Source organism: Ornithodoros turicata, chromosome 4 (assembly GCF_037126465.1).
Source record: "Ornithodoros turicata isolate Travis chromosome 4, ASM3712646v1, whole genome shotgun sequence".
NCBI classification, from domain to species: domain Eukaryota; kingdom Metazoa; phylum Arthropoda; class Arachnida; order Ixodida; family Argasidae; genus Ornithodoros; species Ornithodoros turicata.
Genome location: NC_088204.1, coordinates 83,271,804 through 83,292,158, shown reverse-complemented (window position 1 = coordinate 83,292,158; position 20,355 = coordinate 83,271,804). Strand labels below are relative to the sequence as shown.

Here is a 20,355-nt window from a genome sequence, read left to right as displayed (position 1 = left end):
CTGTGCGACCTTCCGTAACTCGCAGGTAAGTGCTCTTGATCCTGATCTCTTTGACAATGAGCGCAGCAGCAGTTGAGTAGGGTCTCTTTAGAAGGTACGAATCTCTTTTGAAAGTACGAATCATATAGGAGACATACCTCTAGCCGAACAGTTCTATAGTATGCATGGCCTCGGAGTTCTCCTACAGATAAAAGGAGGATAGGCGCTAGCTATTCACTGAGCGCTGAGCAAATCCTGCTGTGCGACCTTCCGTAACTCGCAGGTAAGTGCTCTTGATCCTGATCTCTTTGACAATGAGCGCAGCAGCAGTTGAGTAGGGTCTCTTTAGAAGGTACGAATCTCTTTTGAAAGTACGAATCATATAGGAGACATACCTCTAGCCGAACAGTTCTATTGTATGCATGGCCTCGGAGTTCTCCTACAGATAAAAGGAGGATAGGCGCTAGCTATTCACTGAGCGCTGAGCAAATCCTGCTGTGCGACCTTCCGTAACTCGCAGGTAAGTGCTCTTGATCCTGATCTCTTTGACAATGAGCGCAGCAGCAGTTGAGTAGGGTCTCTTTAGAAGGTACGAATCTCTTTTGAAAGTACGAATCATATAGGAGACATACCTCTAGCCGAACAGTTCTATAGTATGCATGGCCTCGGAGTTCTCCTACAGATAAAAGGAGGATAGGCGCTAGCTATTCACTGAGCGCTGAGCAAATCCTGCTGTGCGACCTTCCGTAACTCGCAGGTAAGTGCTCTTGATCCTGATCTCTTTGACAATGAGCGCAGCAGCAGTTGAGTAGGGTCTCTTTAGAAGGTACGAATCTCTTTTGAAAGTACGAATCATATAGGAGACATACCTCTAGCCGAACAGTTCTATTGTATGCATGGCCTCGGAGTTCTCCTACAGATAAAAGGAGGATAGGCGCTAGCTATTCACTGAGCGCTGAGCAAATCCTGCTGTGCGACCTTCCGTAACTCGCAGGTAAGTGCTCTTGATCCTGATCTCTTTGACAATGAGCGCAGCAGCAGTTGACTAGGGTGTCTTTTGAAGGTACGAATCTCTTTTGAAAGTACGGATCATATGGGAGCCATACCTCTAGCCAGCTCTAGCTATTTTTTTTTCTTTTTGCTTTCCAATCAAACAGGCAAGAAAGAATATTGAATGTACTGAATGTACATGCAGGTTTGAATGCATGCATGGATTTTGTCCTATTTGTGATATTGATATCACGTTTGTTCACTCACTCCTTTAGGCGGGGTGTACATACATTATTAAGCGAAGTAGGCAAGGTTGTAGCACAGCTTTATGTATACTGAGGTTCAGCAAAGGCACATGTCTGTCTCGTCTGTGTTGTTCACCAACATGCAGAAATATATAGAGACAAGGCCAAGTTTCATCTATACAAACCACGCTGGCAGTGGTGGACACAACATACAGATACCGCACAGACACATACATAACTATGCAACATACACTGGTACTGGGGAGTTGGCCAAAGCGGCACAAAGATCCTGCGTGCCCTGGCGAACTACTACAAGGACATACGTGCTGAAGTAATCTTTTAAATCATTCAGTGCTTTCACACATGAAGCGTCATGGAACAGCCTACCGTTTACATATTTTTCTTTCTACTTCTATTCTATCCAATTCTAGAAACCAGCCACGCGCGGTATTCACTGATGACTCTTCCACCTGCGATGGATCATCTGCAGCCTTGTATATACCGGCCGAGTTCATATCACGAGGCTATCGATTTCTTGCTTCTGCGCCACAAGACCTCATTAATCATCACCTCGTCAACCTTCGCAAAGCTGTATACCATATTGTTATTCCTTGAAGACGGAAAAAGCACTGCACGGATCGTATTCTTAGGCCCGGCCTTCCGGCCTTCCGGATTTACCGTCCCGGCCTCACGACATCTGGCCCGGGCCAAGAATAATTTCTACGTTTGCCGGCCACGCCCAGTGAAGCGGGATCTAAAAGTTGACCATGGGAAGCAAAATGTGGGGTTACACAGGTCCTAGCCCTACCTAACCGCAATTAAACGGGCCATGGCACGACCCGTGAAAAGAAGGAATTTCGCAATACGGCCCAGCCGACGCCGGGCTCGAGCTTTTGGGTAAGCCCGAGCCCGTGCACTACTCTAGTACCAACCCTATATTTCTGGATGGTATACACCGACTCAAAAGCAGCACTGCAGCGCATAGGGAGCAAAAGTATCCGAGTACCTCTGGCACCAGTGAACGTGAAGATCCTAGTGATGCACAAGACATTAGGATAGAATGGTTTGCTTTGCAGTGCCACATGAGAGGGAACAATGAAGGCGGTAATACTGCTGCGCTCCATCATATAGTACTCTGAAAAAGCGATCCAGCCATGGTGTCAACCCTGGGCCTTGAACTGTGGCGTCCTTCAACATGCCAAGCCCTTCACTCAACTGTGGCTGATCGTTACCGCGTTGTTTCGGTACAAGTTGGATATCAGCAACACAACCTCAGGACACCTGCCGCCGACACACGAGGGAACACGTCAACGTTAGTGCAAACCAGTGCTTATGACCGCGCTACGTGTGAATTATGACTTTCTTAAAATCCTACTGGACGAACTCTAGGCGTCATGCTATATCAGTGCACTGGGGTAGGATCCAGACACCTAAACACCTCATGACATCATAGCGTGCATTCCTATCGAGGGAACATCATGGCACTCATTGGCTTTTTCATGAATTACCTGAATTCTATTTATTTAGTATTGGTGCGATTCGATTTTTCCTTCATTTGCTGCGCCCTATATAGTTCACGGGCACGTGGGAATATTTTCTTTGCTACCTTTTCTGGTCCTGTTTCAGCAGCATTTTGCCACATGAAATACTGCTCTTTCCGTGTCGCTGTCACATTACTTGAACACGACGGGCAACCATTAGTATTTGGCTATTATTGCGATCAATATTATTTGGTTGAGCAGCAATGGTCTGAGCGCAAGAAAAATTTTGTCGCAAGTCTCCATAATGTGAAGCAATGATAAACGACCATCAAGGTCTGTCAAGTGGTTTTCTGAAGGGACTTACCTCCAGAGCTTCCCCAGTGTCTTGCTGAGTTCTGCATTATGTAGATGCGGATACTGATCGGCCAACTTCCTTCTCGCTGCTTGAGCCCAGACCATAAAAGCGTTCATGGGCCTTTTCACGTGCTGTCTTTTCTTTTCAGAAGCACGCTGTTTGGTCGTCTTGGCCACGAGTGACCAATCGTAACTCTGAAGCACCTTGCTGACTGCAGCCTGTATCCCTGGATTGTTCTGCAGCTGGTCTGCCTCTGTACATGACACGTCTTCATCGCCGGAACAGACATCTTGGTCCATTTCGGGATCACGCCGATGACGTTGTAGAGAAGACCTCCGGGACTCTGCGGGTTCCATAGTCACAAGCTCAATGACCTTCTTGTGGAAGAAGGCGTCGTCAGTGTATCGATTCCGTGGTGTCACTGGCATCGTTCTCTATGTGGAAGGTTGCGAGACGGTATCGGTGATTACGATGGAAGCATTGCAGACGTAATCAAGACTTGGTCACATCAAACAATCCACATGACTGTCCCATATGGGCTCCTTTGAAGATTCTTGAGCTAACTTTCTCCTCCTCAGTTGATCTTCGTACGAAGGGAGCACTCTCGAACGGCTCACACCGTTCAAAAATGGGACGCTGTTACGATCACACACACACACACACAACGCTCGCACCACAAAACACCACTTTCGTCCGAGCGAGACACACAAACTTGCGGAGCCGTCGTCGCGTGCTCGGACGTCGAGTCGAATTAGTGGAAATGTTATCCTCGGTCGCGTGAGGAGGTTCGTAATCCCCCCTTCTGGGGAGAGAGAAGTTATTACTGGATCATGAAGGTGGGACCAGAGGGTGGGCTTAGATGGGAGGTCGTCGACCAATGGAGGGGCGAGAATTTGCAAAATAGGGAACGCCTTTCAAAGTTGGTTTGGATGAATTCGCGACGGGGGTTATCTTGTTAGGCAGGAGGAGTTGTTTAATGGACGTTCTCTTCAAAAAATGCATTTTGCTCGAGATATAATGGGGTCTTTACGCGGATAATCTGGGGTGTTCTATGTGGCCGTTTATCTGAACTGCGTCGATTGAAGCGGAGAAAAGCGTTCTTCAGTATCGGACTTGTTGGATGACCAGTAAACGTGTTTCCAAAAGGAATCCGTCCATAATGATATAAACAAGATTCAGGGCTTTCATGTCAAACCGCTATGATGATGTTGGTAGGAGAGAGAGAAAAGAGATGTTCACCCATATACACATGTCCCTTTGATATAGTGAAATGATCGAAAGGTCTCCTCCGAGCTCATCTAATACAATTAAGTAGAGACATTTCACAGATGCGGATTTTTACAGGATTTCCAGTTTCGTTTGGAGGCGTCATTCGTGACGCTTCAGGGAAGGAAATTACTTATTCGACATCAAAACGGATGTTGCGGCTCTCCTGGATCATCAAGAGCACCGTAAAAGTCCCCTTTTAAAAATAAGACTCACGATGATGACGGACAGAAGAAAAAAATTGGGAGGGATGAGTGAGACACCTACATAAGGAACGGTGACCTCCGTCGGTCAAAGAACGCGTGATAGATCAACACAAATGGATATTCTTTTCTCAGATTGTCCTTGCAGTGAGAAAGCGATTCATAGTAGGCGTACACATCCGGGACGTTGTCGAACAACGTGAGGCAAGGACATGTCGATCCTTGTCAAGTCAGCCATCGGTAATCCACCTCTGTCCCAATTTCAGGGCTGTTTCTTGGTCAAGAAAAAGACGCGGGAAAATTTCTTGAGAGAATCACATGACGTCACATACATATGATTCGAAATGACTTTTATTTATGACGGGTGGCAATCATAAGGCCGAAACTCACAAGGCCGAATTATCAAAAGACCAAAACTCAAAAGGCCGAAAAATCAAAACATCGAACAATTATAAGGCCGAAAACCGGAAGGCCGAAAATTCAAAATACCGAAAAATCACAAGGCCGAAAAGTCACAAAACCGAATTATCGAAACGCCGACAAATGAGGAACCCAGGATACGAGAAATGGTATTCCAACTGCGACAAAAAAAGAAAAAAAAGCTCTACAGATTAAATAGAATAAACTTGTTGGGAATTAATACAACAAATAAATCGTTTCGTCGAACATCGCATTAACAAAGTACTTTCGATAACTTAGGGGAAAACAAAAAGGAAAAGTAGAGATGTGAACCACTGTGGCAATCAGGTTCGGGTTAAAAAATGTAGAGAAACACCATTTCCTCTACAATTCATTCAGTGCGTGATACAAGTCATTCACTGGCATTCACCTACCACACACTTCCTCTTTGTAGTAAACATATTATATATTATTGCTAGATTAGGTTGGCAATACGAGGCTATAGTTCATTGCTTTTTTTTAAATGAAAAGAGCAATTCCCTTTCAGTGGTCATTCACAGGGATGCTTACACTATATAGGTCTCCTGTTTCAATGGCCGTTTTATTTCGGTGTTCGGTTCGGTGTTCTGATTTTCGGCCTTCTGACTTTCGGTCTTCTCATTGCCTGGCCTTATTATTTTTCGGCCTTTTGGCTTTCGGCCTTCTGACACTTCGGCGTTATGATTTTTCGGCCTTTTGGCTTTCGGCCTTATGATAGTTCGGCGTTCAAATTTTTCGGCCTTATGATAGTTCGGCGTTATGATTTTCGGCCTTTTGATAGGCTTCCATTTATGACGATCGTGGAAGAGCCAAAACGGGCACCCGAGGATAAGAATCGGAAAATGAAATGAAAAAAGAATGCCCAGTTTGACCTGAAAGGGCAGCCAATGTTTGTTCTTAATACAACTTGGAAGGCACCGCAAAACTTGACTACGGTGGCAGGAAAATCACTTTCCGATGATTTTATTCCACTATATGAGCGTTTGTTTGTTTGTAAGAAGAAGAAAAAAGGAGAAATTGAACTGGTCTCCAGACGTATTCTGCTACTCGTAACATAAATCCTCCGTTTCCTTTCTTTTGGTGGATGGAAAAATAAAATCGGGCGTCAGTTGAATTAGTATAAAGAAAACAGCAGACTTGGGTTTCCTGTTTGGAGCAGTTTCAACAAAGGGACAGAGCAATCGTTTGCACACAACGTAGCACAACGTTGAAATCTCACTCTAATGACTGATTGAGCACTACTTCCGAGGTTTGTCCGGAATTCGCTCCCAATGTATTTTCAATATACATTGGGTCCGACATAGGGAGGATGCAGAGTTGCGGAATGGGGTCTCCCATTCCGTTCCACTCCTGGAATGGCTTGGCAACCATTCCCTCAATAAAAGAAAAGAACCGGTAAAGTGCAGTGCTAGTGACATTACCAAGCACGGAAAAAGGACAAGGTTATTTCACTGTTGACCGTGTGCGGTGCAAAGGGGCAGAAACCAAAACTGCCATCGTTCCATTCCATTCCGGGCTAATCTGGAATGATTAGTAACATTATGGCAGTACTCGTTCCCTTTCGGGAGAAGGATTGGTGAATATCTGTCGGAAGAGGAATAAATGTCCCTCCTTCACCAGGTTTGAATTCTATTGGCTTTTACCGGACACACGATGTTCCAGGCGAGTACACTTTCTATAGTTCAATTTCAAAGGAATTGTGTTGGCGTTTATAATTAGATATGTATTTACCGGATGCAAAATTGCGTGCGCTTTTAACGACTATCTGGAGATAAACAGTGCAAGAAAACTCGGGCGAATCACAGATGGCGATGGTTGTAAAACACACGTGTCGTCATCAACGTAAAGTCGCCTACCTAGGATTTGTTTTGCCGCATCAAAGCGCCGCCTGCGCGAGAAGCAGTTTTTCTGTTCACAACAAATGACATCTGGCCGGTTAACATGTGCGAAGAGGGTCTTCATGATCACGTGCAAGATTTTGTCGTCCCATCGAAACAGATGTGTTTGAGAAGACTCCAGAAGAGTGTTCGTTCGGTGGAAGAGCAGCGAATACCGTTGTCCGAATAAGTTGAACCGATCTGTCGATCGTCATTGCTCACGCGCAGGAGCGTAAATCCATTTGTTCTAAAAGGCTATGTTCCACTAGAAAACCTCCAATTAATAAATTAGTACGACCACATAGGAAACTTGAATGACTCATTGCAAAGGCTCATATCCTGAAAGGTTCGTGACTTGGTTCGTGGTCTATGGAAGACGTCGAGTGTCATTTGCTCCGCAGATAACACAAGAACGTACCTTGTGCTTCGATGGCGGCCGAGGTGTTGCAGACGAAATGAAAGGCCACCATTGTTGTTTCGCTTCCTTTCATCTCACGCGAGTAACCAATGTTGTAAACGGCGCAAATGAAAATTGCGCTCCTTTGTTGTAAACAAACCATTTTGACTTGAGTGACATCATTAAGTGGTTTTTACCTCAGAGGTCACATTGTGGCCCATGATAGAATTTTGTCCTTCTTGAAACAATGAAATTCGTGAACCCTACATTGATTTCCTCTTACCCGCATAAACTGTTCCACGAAACCCGCGCATTGACATAAGCTTCCCAGACCACCACGCGCAGGGTTTGATTTGTAGCTGAGCACGCCCCCTGGCCGGAACGAGACAAGGTATATGGCCTCCATAACTGTCATGTGACTGCACTCCGCATTCCAAGTCGTGTTTATGAAGAAGGGCAAAGATAAATAAAGCTCGTAAAATGTGTACTTTTCATACGAGTCCTTCTTAATGGGATTAGCTGGAATCCTTCGTTTACGTCAAAATAGATGGTGTTCTCTGCTGGCTTTACCACTGCTGCGAATGAAATACGTTTTAATCGATTTCTTCTTATCCACATACGAGCAATGATACCTAGTTTGCTCCCTGCTCCGCAGAGCCGTACACGTTATCGACAAAAACAAAAAAGAATGAAAGGAACGAAATACGTTACGCGTTCCTTCGAAAAATAGTAACCCAATACGTTACCCATTATTAACAAATAGAAGGAACGCGTTCGCATTACTTGGACGTTACGAGATACTTCTATAGGTTACATTTGCATACGAAACAGCAGTAATACGAAAGCATCGTCTACTTATTTTTTCAGCTCATCCATGATGAATTGCACTTGAGTAGCAGCTGGTGCTCAAAGTTTGTGTCAGATTCGCTTCCTCGTGAATACGTCCGCAGCGCTCTACTGACGTGCTCCAAAGGACCGCCACTTTGAGGAATAGTTGCCAGGGAAATTGTATTTCATCCTCGATAGAGGGTAGTCTTCTTCGTCAGCAGTTGTCTTCATAGACCGGAAATCCGCTGCTTCAGCCAGACAAAAACTATAAATGGCGGTATTGGTTGGTCACAGTAAAGCGTAACTTGAAGCAACGCGTTACCAATTTTGTAACTAAGTGTGTTACTAGTTACATTTTTAGAATGTACCTAAGTTGTTACTTGGTGACCAAAAACAGTAACGCGTTCCTTGAAACGCGTTACGTACAACTCTGCCGCTCAGTCACTCGTTCTTTCTTTTTTTTGTCACACGAACACAGGCAACAACAACAACAACAATAAATGATGGAAAAGTGACGATGACACTTATTTTTTTGACAACATCAACATCGACATCAACGTCCCCGTGGTAGCCACTTGAAAGAGGTTAATATGAGAGGCTGAATTAATGGTGAGCACGCCACAGCCAAAACCCGACAAAAGTGCCGTTTTCTTGCAGGGGACATATCGGATCATTAGGCAGCGACAGTCATCAAAAAGCACCGAAAAAAGGAAGCCGCTCCACGAATGGGAAAGGAGAAAGCACCCTCTCCCGTTTAAAATAGCACTCATCAGAGATGACGCCTCTTTCCATTGGTGGATGTAAGTGATGACGTCAAACTCTTGCTAGGGTCATTAGTGTTGGGGACTCATGGAGTATGACCCGCTATGCGATACCCTTGTGCAGTGGGCGATGGTGCCGCTCATACCGATGGCCCTTTCTGTTTTCATCGTTTCACAATTAATTGAGAATGTGCACGAATGGAGCGCGCTCTTAGAGAAAGGTACTTTATTTATTTACTTCGGGCACCAGGTGTCGGCACATGAGGAGCGTGCACGGAAGTATACAGGGAACAACGAAAACATATGCTGCTCATAATTGTCACAAAAATGGCGTTTTCAACAAATCAGGGCAGATAACGATATCATTCGAGATGATGGTTGGCTAAGAGCGTGCTATGCGCTTCATTTTTAAGAGTGTAAACGAAGAAGAAATGATGATGACAGCATGTATGTTTCCCCGTGCTAGCCACAGCTATAGTACTTCACACAGGATGGATTTGAACGCCAAGTGACGACAGGTCGGACGTGTCGCTCTATATGGTAAACAATTCCAGATTCAGCCGAGCCCGTTCAGATCAAGTTTCCCGCTATTGATTATCATCCAAAATAGTTACGTCGCTGCTAGTGTAATGCCTTTACCGTAAGCGCTACTTTTTCCTGTATCGGTATACTTTTTTCTAAAATTCGTATCGAAAAGTATTTTGGTTACAAACGGATTACGTATCCGCCTGGAGCGGACCACAGTGATAAGTACAGCTTTCCGACTCACCGTGTACTAAAAAAATAAAAATAAAATAAAAAATAAAAAATGAAACGCAGCAGTTTCCTCTTGTGCTTGAGCGGAACGTCTGTTCAGTGTCTGTGCAGACACGCGTATAAAAGAAAGTGCACTCGGATGACAGCTATTGCTAAAAGTCAACCAACGTGTCTAAGCCGAGACTATCTTTTCCCAATTCGCTATTATACAAACGGAGTGTTCACGTAAGCGAGATGGCGTTGTTGCAGATGTCATGCAACTTGTTTTGTATTTTCAGCAAAAGTATGGGGGGATACACGGGGTGTTTCAGTTAAATCCACGGGCTAAATAATCGGGTGCACCAATCGAAGAACTTTCTTTTTTTACGAGTGTTTATGCGTGCGATACCGCCTACAAGCTATGCACTGTGTGAATGAGTGGGAGCCGCTCACTATTTAAAAATTTCGTGAAAAAACATAACCTCTAAAGCCCTTTTGGAACCTTTTAGAGAAAAATGTGCCACCGAAGCGGCTCATTTGTTGCACGGATGGTCGACGGAAAAGGACGCGTCATATTCTTTTTTTATTAATTCCACGTTAGCACCGCGAAGCAACTGTGGCTATGAGCAGGAAGGGGGGCGTCCTGGGCAGGGGAAAGTCTTGGAAAACCTTAGACAGCACAGCCGGTGATAATAAGGGGAACTAACCGCTGAGGATAAAATAAATACGAGTTGCAAGGACGCCTTTTCAAGATCTAGGAAAATGCATTAGAAAGGTAGATTGGGAGATGATTTTCAATAATGCATTCACTTTTCGCTTCTTTCCACTCCTTGGTATACCCAGTGTTCAGAAAAGCATTGTCTGCATGGATCCTGACTTTAAAAGCTCTTTGCAATGAAGACAATGTCGTCCATTGGAGGAACTTAAAAGAACATTCAATTCAACAACAACGCCATTCGGACAACGTGATGGAGTCATCTCGGGATATGAGGAAACTAGGATAATAATGTGGCATAATAAACAAACTACAAATATATTCCGTTCTTGACTTTTATAAATTACCCTTTAACAACTACAAATTCCCGCTTCTTGACAGACTCGTCATCAAAATGTCGATCGTACAGCTGTCATTTCAATGGTCAATGGAAATATTCCACGTCATCATCACTTCTCCATCATTTATTGTTGTTGTTCAATAGTCATTGAACTGAATGAAGGATTTCGATTTATATTCATTAAAACACCCCTTTGGGCTTGTTGGTGACAGACTTTCATAACGTAAAAGCGGTAAAAACAAAAGACACGCACAACATGCATGGAGCGCTTCATGTTGTGCGTGTCCACCTCCACGTTTGCTAGACAAGTAGGGGAACGTGAGGCAAAAAAGTTACTCCATTATTTTGTACAGGAAAGAAAACTTTACAATTTTATCTCCGCAGGCTAGAACAAATCTTGTTTTGCACTGGCCATACAAAATAACCGTTATTCTTTAAGAGATACCCCGACAAATTGCGCAAATATAAACGGGGGGGCAGACATATACAAGGTACTCAAAAATGTATTTAAGATAAGATAATAAATACTAACGTTAGAATGTAATTAAGATAGAGTACAAAATACTTCAAAAAGTATTTGAAATACAATTAAGATACTATTTATCATTGAACGCAAAAAGTCACTGGTCAATGCGGCAAGTCGCCGCTATGTGACATGAATCACGTAAACCTCGCGCACTGCGCTAGCCGCCGCTGTCTGATAGGAGTCATGAAGATGACAAAGAGGTACCACATAACTCCACTAAGTATGTGACCCAGAACAAAGCAAACTTCTAGCAAGTCCCTGCGCGGTGAGGCCAGAATTCGGCGTAACCGCGTCAAGGCACACAGAATAGAACCCTCACTGGCCAAGGATTGCCAAGGACACACGGGGCAAGATCTCTAAATGGGGACTTCCAAGAAGGGCCAGTGTCCGGGTCATGTCCGAGGGACTCAGGAAATTTCCACTGAACAAGCAAGATAATGGAAAGACGAGACACAGAAAGTTTGAGAGGGAGATCCAAAATATGTAATTAGAGTATTGAGTACAAAATACCAGAAAATGTATTTTAAATAGGGTATAAATACACAAAACAAAAAGTATTGAGTAAAGTACCAAAATACCGCAAATTGTATTTAAAATACAGTATTTTAAATACAATACTCCAAAGACGTACAAGTCTGGGGGGGGGTATGTTTATTACGAGAAAAAAAAAGAGGCAAGCAAAAAGAAAAGGTCAGCCAGGCAAAAGCCGACTTGCTATTAATCTAAACGGCTAATTCTATGTAGCCGGGGGTTGCAGGGGAATATAGGACGAATTAACTGATGCAAAATGAACACGTAGCAAGGCTGGCGGGAGGACACCCTTGGACAGGCAACACGATTTGCATAACTGACGAGGCTCCACCACTTGTAGTATCAACTGATGACGATGTCGCACTGTTTGACGGGCACAGTTACAGAGGCCTGAATGAGGCACATATGGTAGATGTATCCCTCACGTTCCCTATTCTGTCACACGAATAACTTGTTACGCTAAGTTTACAAGCACTGCGCCTGTATTAAACTATGCTGTAAACATAAAATGCCTATCTGCTACTTTGCGGCATAGTGTACACCGTCCCTGCGTTAGAAGGCGTATCTAAGCAACTTGTCACCAAGTATAGCTGGGATCGCATACTCGGGGTCATCAACCAAGGCCGGTGACATATCTTGCATTGGTATAATACTTGATGCAACTCGTTGATTGCTCCTATATTACTAGCATAATTCGTGACCGTAATTAGCTTTATGTAGCAACACATGTAACTCTCCGTCAATGGTTTGCGTAAAGTACGCGTCGGAAAAAGACATCTCTGGTTATATGAAAGCTGGAGTTTATACACAGACAGTTATGGTTTTTGACACAAGGCAATATTCGCTCTTATATACTTCCGTAATACCTTGTATTAAAAGGCCTTTCACAGCCACTGAGTTCTCGTAGTTCTCTGAGTTCTCACCCGACTCGTAGATACTGTGTGTGCGCACCCATCACGCTTTTGAAGCATCAGGAATTTTTCGGGCTATGAAGGTCTGGAAATAGATGAAAGCTATAGAGTCTGCGGTGCGCCATCTATCACAACTAGCTGACGCCGGCTGACTGAATGGAAGGCTCTGTTCTCCGCTTCATGATGGCTGCCAAAAGCCACCACAAGGAGGGCTGCTTAATTCATGGAAAGCAGCCACGTTTCAAGTGAGGCTTAATGAGGAATGCACTCAGACACTAGATGAGCAAATTTCTATGCTTGTTCCCCCTTTCGTGCTCTCCTCGATTTCATCAAATTTTCTTAGTATTTCTGGGACAATATAATGCGACTCTAAAAACTCACCGCACAGCACGCTCTGTACCAACCATTGCCATGAATGATACACTCTCATAAACGAACTTGACCACATAGCACGCAGCTGGCCAAACATAATCTCAAATCACATTGTCCTCTGTCCTGATTTCGGGAGGCGTTTTGTGACACTTAGAAGTCGGCCCAGGACGCACAGGAGTGGCTCTGTGAGGCATATAAAAGCCTTTTTCACAAAAAGGCGTACGCCTCGCGCTTTTCACATGATCCATCGAGACAATGGTTGGCCTTCAGCGTGCTATGCGGTGAAGCCCACCTCTCTCTTGGAATCAGAAGCGATAACCCTATCATTCGTGGCAATGCTATGCGGTGAAGATGAGTTTTTAGAGTGTACTATAGAGTTAAGAAATGCCGTGAAAACATTGTCGCTAATTGAATACGGTCGGTACACTCTGAAACACGAATGGTCTCACACGGCGCTATCAGTTGGAGCACAAGGACCATCCATCGTATTTCCCTGCGACACATTCTTGACTGAGACACCTCCGTCGAACAAAAGACGCGGTTGTTGCATCCAACCGACTGTCGTGTTGTTCTTTCGGTAGCACCCTCCACTGCTTATGAAACAAAGCTTTCCTTCTCTTTCTTGGGAAGAATGTTGTTTTAAAGAGAGGCGGTGCGATGTTAGTTGTTGTTCACTATTTTCATTTATCTTCCACTCCGATGAGATAATGCTGGATTATCTCTCCACAAGGATGAACAACGTTTTTGCAAAAGACTGCATCCAAAGCTCGAGGACAGAGAAGAAAGTATGAGGAAGCTCTAAACTACAACAAAGTGTCTCGAGCACTCAGTTATTGGCATCAACGACAACAGATAACGACCTTCTTTGAACACCAACCGGATGACTTGGTGGATGACGTATGTAAAAACGGGACAAGTCACTGGATGTGACATCGCTAAAAAAAACAAAAAACACCGAGATAATCTAAAGAAGCCTGTAGTGAAGGTCCCTGCTTGGTTATTTCTGCCTCATGCAGTCACGACGCTGTATAACCTTTCATCGTTGTCAATCTTTTTGTTTTTTGTCTGCCGAGCACTTTTTACAGAACGTGGTCTTCCTAATTCATATCGCCCACGAAAGAAAGAAAAAAAAATTGAGCTCTCATTATAGAGCACAGACTGTCGCCATCCAACAAAGGATGAGAGACACCCAAAACATTATTCAACTATCCTTGCACAGGAACAAAACGGATCTCACCCCCGCTCACGAATTCCCACACGAAAGGAAGGAGGCGTTCGAAAAACCCTTGAGCAGAAGTCGTACCAGAAATATCTGGCACATTCCTGGTAAGTGACAATGCTCGAGCTTTATTCTGCAGGACCTGGGATGAACTCCAACGGGCCGTGGCTGTGACACTGATGTATGAACGGCCGGAAAGCGCCTGAAATTCTTCGGAGGAACACGCAGGTTCCAGACGGTCTTTGGAGCAGAGTTCCACAAGAACTCCTCAAAGAAGGAAAAATTCAGCCTTCGGTTGGCAACAATGGGGAGGCTTTGTCTGGGCGGATATAGCCGTCACGAGACGAGACAAGCAAAAGAGAAGTTGCGTGAAACCGTGACCTCCGTTTCTCACCAGAAAAAGCTTTTCTCGCCTCTTGGTTTTAGGATCATTTTGGTGACGTAACAGCTGTACAGGATGTGCTTCCGATAATATTTACTCCCTGGATGTTGTTGGAACGATATATACCCATTCGAGACAGCTGTCTGCGTCACGCGATTATTGTACATGGATAAAATCGAGCTCTTTATTTTACATTGGTACTATTTTTTTTTTGCACGAGCGTATTTTATGATGACTGCACGGTACCCTTTTCGTCCGAAAGAGCGTGCCCAATAAAAGCCAACACGAAGCGCTCCTTTTGCCAGTTGATCTCTAGTTGGATTCAACTGACGTTGAGATGACTCAACTGGGGTCAACCGTCATTGGCAGCAGCGCCTCATCGGATAGCTACTTACAAATGTGCGGCACTTTTTTTGTTTGTTTTTTGCCTGTCTGTTTGGCGTGCGCTGGCAAACAACGGCGAGACCGAGTTAAGTGACGTTGACCGTGCGAAAAAGATAGCGCGACCACTAGAGGAAGAAATATCCTTCGATTTGTCAGTTAGGAAAACCTGAATGAAATACATTTACAACCTCATTCAACACCTTGCCAAACAACAGTGACCTCTATCAGAAGCTAGTCACAATCGACGTCCCTGTTTGCGAGGATGATCAAGGGAGAACTCTTGTCTCTCACAACGAGTGGCCCTTATTTACACTCCTCAGCTTCAAATGCAACCGTGTTGGCTCGCAGTAGGAATATTTCCCGTTACCAGCACTTCCTGGGGCGTTGGAAGGGGAATTTTCATAGTATTAGCTGCAGGGTGCATACATAGTTGCATGTACACGTATATGCATTTTGTTTGCCGCACGCAGAGTGCTTTTTCTTTTCGTATCAATTAAGCGGCGCAAACCGGGGAAAAATAAAAGACAAACAACGTGACAGGACGAGCGCTCGTTGTTTGTTCCTGTTTGCGCCGCTTAATTGATATGACAAACCAACTGTAGTCCAGTTGGCTTTTTTTTTTTTCAGTTGTGACGAAGACCTGCTGCACCGTATGAACACAAAACCCAAACTGAATGTGTCTGTCTGTTATTCACATAAAGAAAGACCCCCTAATTAACCGGTAAGTCGAACCTATTTGGGGTCATTCTGCACCGCTAATTGCGGTGCTTTAGTTTTCCTCTATTACCCAAAGTTATTAATGCGCCAAATCTTGGAACTATAGCTTCTCCCTGTGGACGCGTCGGTTGTTTTCGTAATTTTCGCATTTTAGAGAGGGGGAAATTGACAGGAATCAGTTTTGAGAAAACCCCTCTCTGAATGAGAGTCTGTCCATACGTCTGGACTTGAACATCCGAGCTTTGTTATGTCAGTTCCTACAGAAGGAGTCGCTCTCTGTAGAGACATATAGAAGGAGTGCAGTTACAAATTCCCACTGAACAAAATCTTATCTCAAATTGGTTAAAGACAAGCGTAGAGATTTTCGATCTGAAGATAGTATACCAATTGGGATCTACACTCTAAAAACAGAACTTGACCGCATAGCACGCTGTGCGCCAACCATTGCCACGATTGATAGGGTTATCGCTTCTGATTCGAAAACGGAGGGGGGCGAACGCCTTTTTGTGGCAATTTGGATATGAAATTGCCACAAAAAGGCGTACGCCCCCCTCTGTCTTCCAATCACCAGTGATAACACCATCATTCGTGGCAATGGTTGGCGCGCAGCGTGCTATGCGGTGAAGCTCTGTTTTTAGAGTGTATTATCTCTGGCAGAACATATACACTGAACAAACTCGTGGCGATCATAAAAAGAAAGAGGCACGTGTCTTGACAGACATAACACATATGTTCCGTCTGCTCCATAAAGTTGGAATAAAACCACAAGGTTCTTCACACGTGCGTCGATGGGATAGAGATCTGTGTCGCAAAAGAGACCGCTTGCAAGAGGCCGTCATGTCTGTTGCTACGGGCCGATACGCTCGGAGCAGCACTCAAAGTCGCCGCTGCCCGCCTCTGTCGCCAGTGGGCGCGAGCCCCGTCGGTGCGGTCGGCGAAAAAGGTCCATTTTTCGCGACAACGTTCTTCGCGGAATTTTGGTGTCGCTTAGAAACGAACGTGAATGATGGATTGCGCCGAGGAGAAAACAAATGTATCGTTTGATACAATTGAGTTACACCAAGTTGTTTTGTGAGGATGCTTCTCGGTGCTGCCCTCTAGAGCCCGGAACATCTACACTCTAAAAACTGAACTCGACCGCATAGCACGTCCTGCGCCAACCATTGCCACCAATAATAGGGTTATTGCATCTGATTCGAAGAGAGCAGGAGGCGTACGCCCTTTCTCCTCGAATCAGAAGCGATAGCCCTATATCATTCGTGGCAATGGTTGGCGCAGGACGTGCTATGTGGTGAGGTTGAGTTGTGTAGAACGGTAGGTTCTCACAAACAAAAGCATCATAACAACGTGTGGGTTCCAATGCTGCCAATATTCCCAACCGCATTTATGGCCACAAGAACACAGACGAAAGTTTCATGAAGTAACATGATGTCTAAAGTCCTCACGGGGACGGGGGATTAGCTGAAGATTGACGCCAATTAAAAACCTGTGGCGTATATGAAAAAGTCAGTAGAAGTAACATTGAAAAGAACGAAACATAAACGTGGTAAAGTGCCACACGTCGTGCAAAATTACTTGAGATGGTGCTTCACCTCGGTTACTACGCTGTGCATTATTCAGATATTTGTGTTTGGAAATGTATCAATGATTCAATGGTTTCGTTTCAGTCAATATGTTCACAATTCATGCAGTCAGAGTCGTCGAGAGGAGAGTTTGCCCCAGGGGGAGAGAGTGAAGCACCTTCTCCCCTTTCCTCGCTGCCGTCAGAAGCTGTGTAAATAAAGAAAAGAAAACGCTCATTTGCACTGCCGAGATCGTAAATTCAAATTTTCTCAATTACCGAATCTGAATTTACTGTAGAAAAAACTTGCCAGGGCCTGCCCCTCTCGCTCTGCATGCAGCTGAACATCGCTGCCTCATAAGAAAGACACACTGTTCAATCTTCCTTCATGAAACGGACCTTGCAGCGCCCCTGCAAGTTCACGGCAACCGGCTGTATGAAAACTCTCTGGCGCTGTGCAGTACTTTGTGGCATTAATCTGTGTCGCATTCAGCGAGGCCGGAACATTTTTGTGAGTCGTGCAAGGCGAGAGACAAATTATGATCGAAAATGAGCGGGCCTACATGAGTATGCACTTTTGTACATTATCAGGAGTCCCTGCACAATGTGTTCTCCTTGGTGGTTAGTATATTAACGGTTGCATCTCTTGCCACTGGTCACTCTATATTTCACGTTCCAGCTGTGCCTCATTTTTGAGCTGCTTCTCGCTACGCAATGCAGTCAGTGGATTCTGGTGACGCGCAGACTTCTCAAAACACGACTGCTATGGTCAGGGAGCTGAAAGGCGTGGACGAAAGTTCATCGCTTTACTTACCTCTTCTTTTGCAACTGCTTTATTTATTACATTCTCGGGCACTAATAAAAATCATTAGGACGATTCAATCAAAGTCTCATTCTTTGAGTTGGCTGAGGAGGAAAATGGGCACCTGTCGGGAATGACCAAGGTTAAGTCAAGAGAGTCTTTTACGTATTTCACACGTTGGGGAGTGGCTCAGTTCATGTAGACGCCGAGACTGACCAAGGTTAAGTCAGGAGAGTCTTTTACGTACTTCACACGTTGGGGAGTGGCTCAGTTCATGTAGACGCCGAGACTGACCAAGGTTAAGTCAGGAGAGTCTTTTACGTACTTCACACGTTGGGGAGTGGCTCAGTTCATGTAGACGCCGAGACTGACCAAGGTTAAGTCAGGAGAGTCTTTTACGTACTTCACACGTTGGGGAGTGGCTCAGTTCATGTAGACGCCGAGACTGACCAAGGTTAAGTCAGGAGAGTCTTTTACGTACTTCACACGTTGGGGAGTGGCTCAGTTCATGTAGACGCCGAGACTGACCAAGGTTAAGTCAGGAGAGTCTTTTACGTACTTCACACGTTGGGGAGTGGCTCAGTTCATGTAGACGCCGAGACTGACCAAGGTTAAGTCAGGAGAGTCTTTTACGTACTTCACACGTTGGGGAGTGGCTCAGTTCATGTAGACGCCGAGACTGACCAAGGTTAAGTCAGGAGAGTCTTTTACGTACTTCACACGTTGGGGAGTGGCTCAGTTCATGTAGACGCCGAGACTGACCAAGGTTAAGTCAGGAGAGTCTTTTACGTACTTCACACGTTGGGGAGTGGCTCAGTTCATGTAGACGCCGAGACTGACCAAGGTTAAGTCAGGAGAGTCTTTTACGTACTTCACACGTTGGGGAGTGGCTCAGTTCATGTAGACGCCGAGACTGACCAAGGTTAAGTCAGGAGAGTCTTTTACGTACTTCACACGTTGGGGAGTGGCTCAGTTCATGTAGACGCCGAGACTGACCAAGGTTAAGTCAGGAGAGTCTTTTACGTACTTCACACGTTGGGGAGTGGCTCAGTTCATGTAGACGCCGAGACTGACCAAGGTTAAGTCAGGAGAGTGTTTTACGTACTTCACACGTTGGGGAGTGGCTCAGTTCATGTAGACGCCGAGACTGACCAAGGTTAAGTCAGGAGAGTCTTTTACGTACTTCACACGTTGGGGAGTGGCTCAGTTCATGTGCCGAGACTGACCAAGGTTAAGTCAGGAGAGTCTTTTACGTACTTCACACGTTGGGGAGTGGCTCAGTTCATGTAGACGCCGAGACTGACCAAGGTTAAGTCAGGAGAGTGTTTTACGTACTTCACACGTTGGGGAGTGGCTCAGTTCATGTAGACGCCGAGACTGACCAAGGTTAAGTCAGGAGAGTCTTTTACGTATTTCACACGTTGGGGAGTGGCTCAGTTCATGTAGACGCCGAGACTGACCAAGGTTAAGTCAGGAGAGTCTTTTACGTATTTCACACGTTGGGGAGTGGCTCAGTTCATGTAGACGCCGAGACTGACCAAGGTTAAGTCAGGAGAGTCTTTTACGTACTTCACACGTTGGGGAGTGGCTCAGTTCATGTAGACGCCGAGACTGACCAAGGTTAAGTCAGGAGAGTGTTTTACGTACTTCACACGTTGGGGAGTGGCTCAGTTCATGTAGACGCCGAGACTGACCAAGGTTAAGTCAGGAGAGTCTTTTACGTACTTCACACGTTGGGGAGTGGCTCAGTTCATGTGCCGAGACTGACCAAGGTTAAGTCAGGAGAGTCTTTTACGTATTTCACACGTTGGGGAGTGGCTCAGTTCATGTAGAATATGCACCCGTCTCGGTGAGGAGAGCCTTTTACGTATTTATGACCATGAAAATAAATGTTCCATTTTAAAAAAAGGCGGGCGGAGCTTTTGTCCGGGAGCCGAAGGCAGCGCCTTTTCGAAGACACTGGCGTGAAAAATGGCCACTCATTACATTCCTTTCCTTATTGAACGCCATTTCTTCGTGCTTGCATCGAAAAGCTGAGTGTCTCTTGTGAAGGTGAACCTTGAAGCCCGTGCGAAAACAATGAGCGGCACAGAAAGAATCTTCTCGGGAACAACACCGCAAAGGCACCGCATTGAGTAGCACAACGTAGCGCACAAACCAAATTCGCTAGGGCGACGTAAACGTTTGGAAACCTGAGAATGGCACCAACGAAGAATAGCGAAGTTTACGTGGGTTCCAATAAACAATGCGCGTTTGTCAATTGATTTGTTTATATAGTTGTAGAATAGAATAGAATAGAAGTAGAAAAAGAAAATTGAAACGTAGGTCGCACTAGCGCGA

At 45.0% G+C, this 20,355-nt stretch overlaps 1 protein-coding gene across 2 annotated transcripts in view; it reads right to left on the bottom strand.

The window, feature by feature from the left end:
- Positions 1-7,556, bottom strand: part of LOC135392190 (transcription factor SOX-9-like) — a 38,151-nt gene extending 30,595 nt beyond the window's left edge. Inside the window, exons 1-2 of one of the 2 annotated variants that reach the window (XM_064622890.1) lie at positions 7,253-7,556; positions 3,060-3,484 (exon numbers count right to left, since the gene is read on the bottom strand). In XM_064622890.1, coding sequence (XP_064478960.1) covers positions 3,060-3,478 — 419 coding nt within the window. In that variant the 5' untranslated portion in view covers positions 3,479-3,484; positions 7,253-7,556. Of the gene's footprint in view, positions 1-3,059; positions 4,265-7,252 lie in introns of those variants that run through there. The other variant, XM_064622889.1, reaches the window with a different exon arrangement.
- Between the last annotated feature and the right edge of the window lie 12,799 nt (positions 7,557-20,355).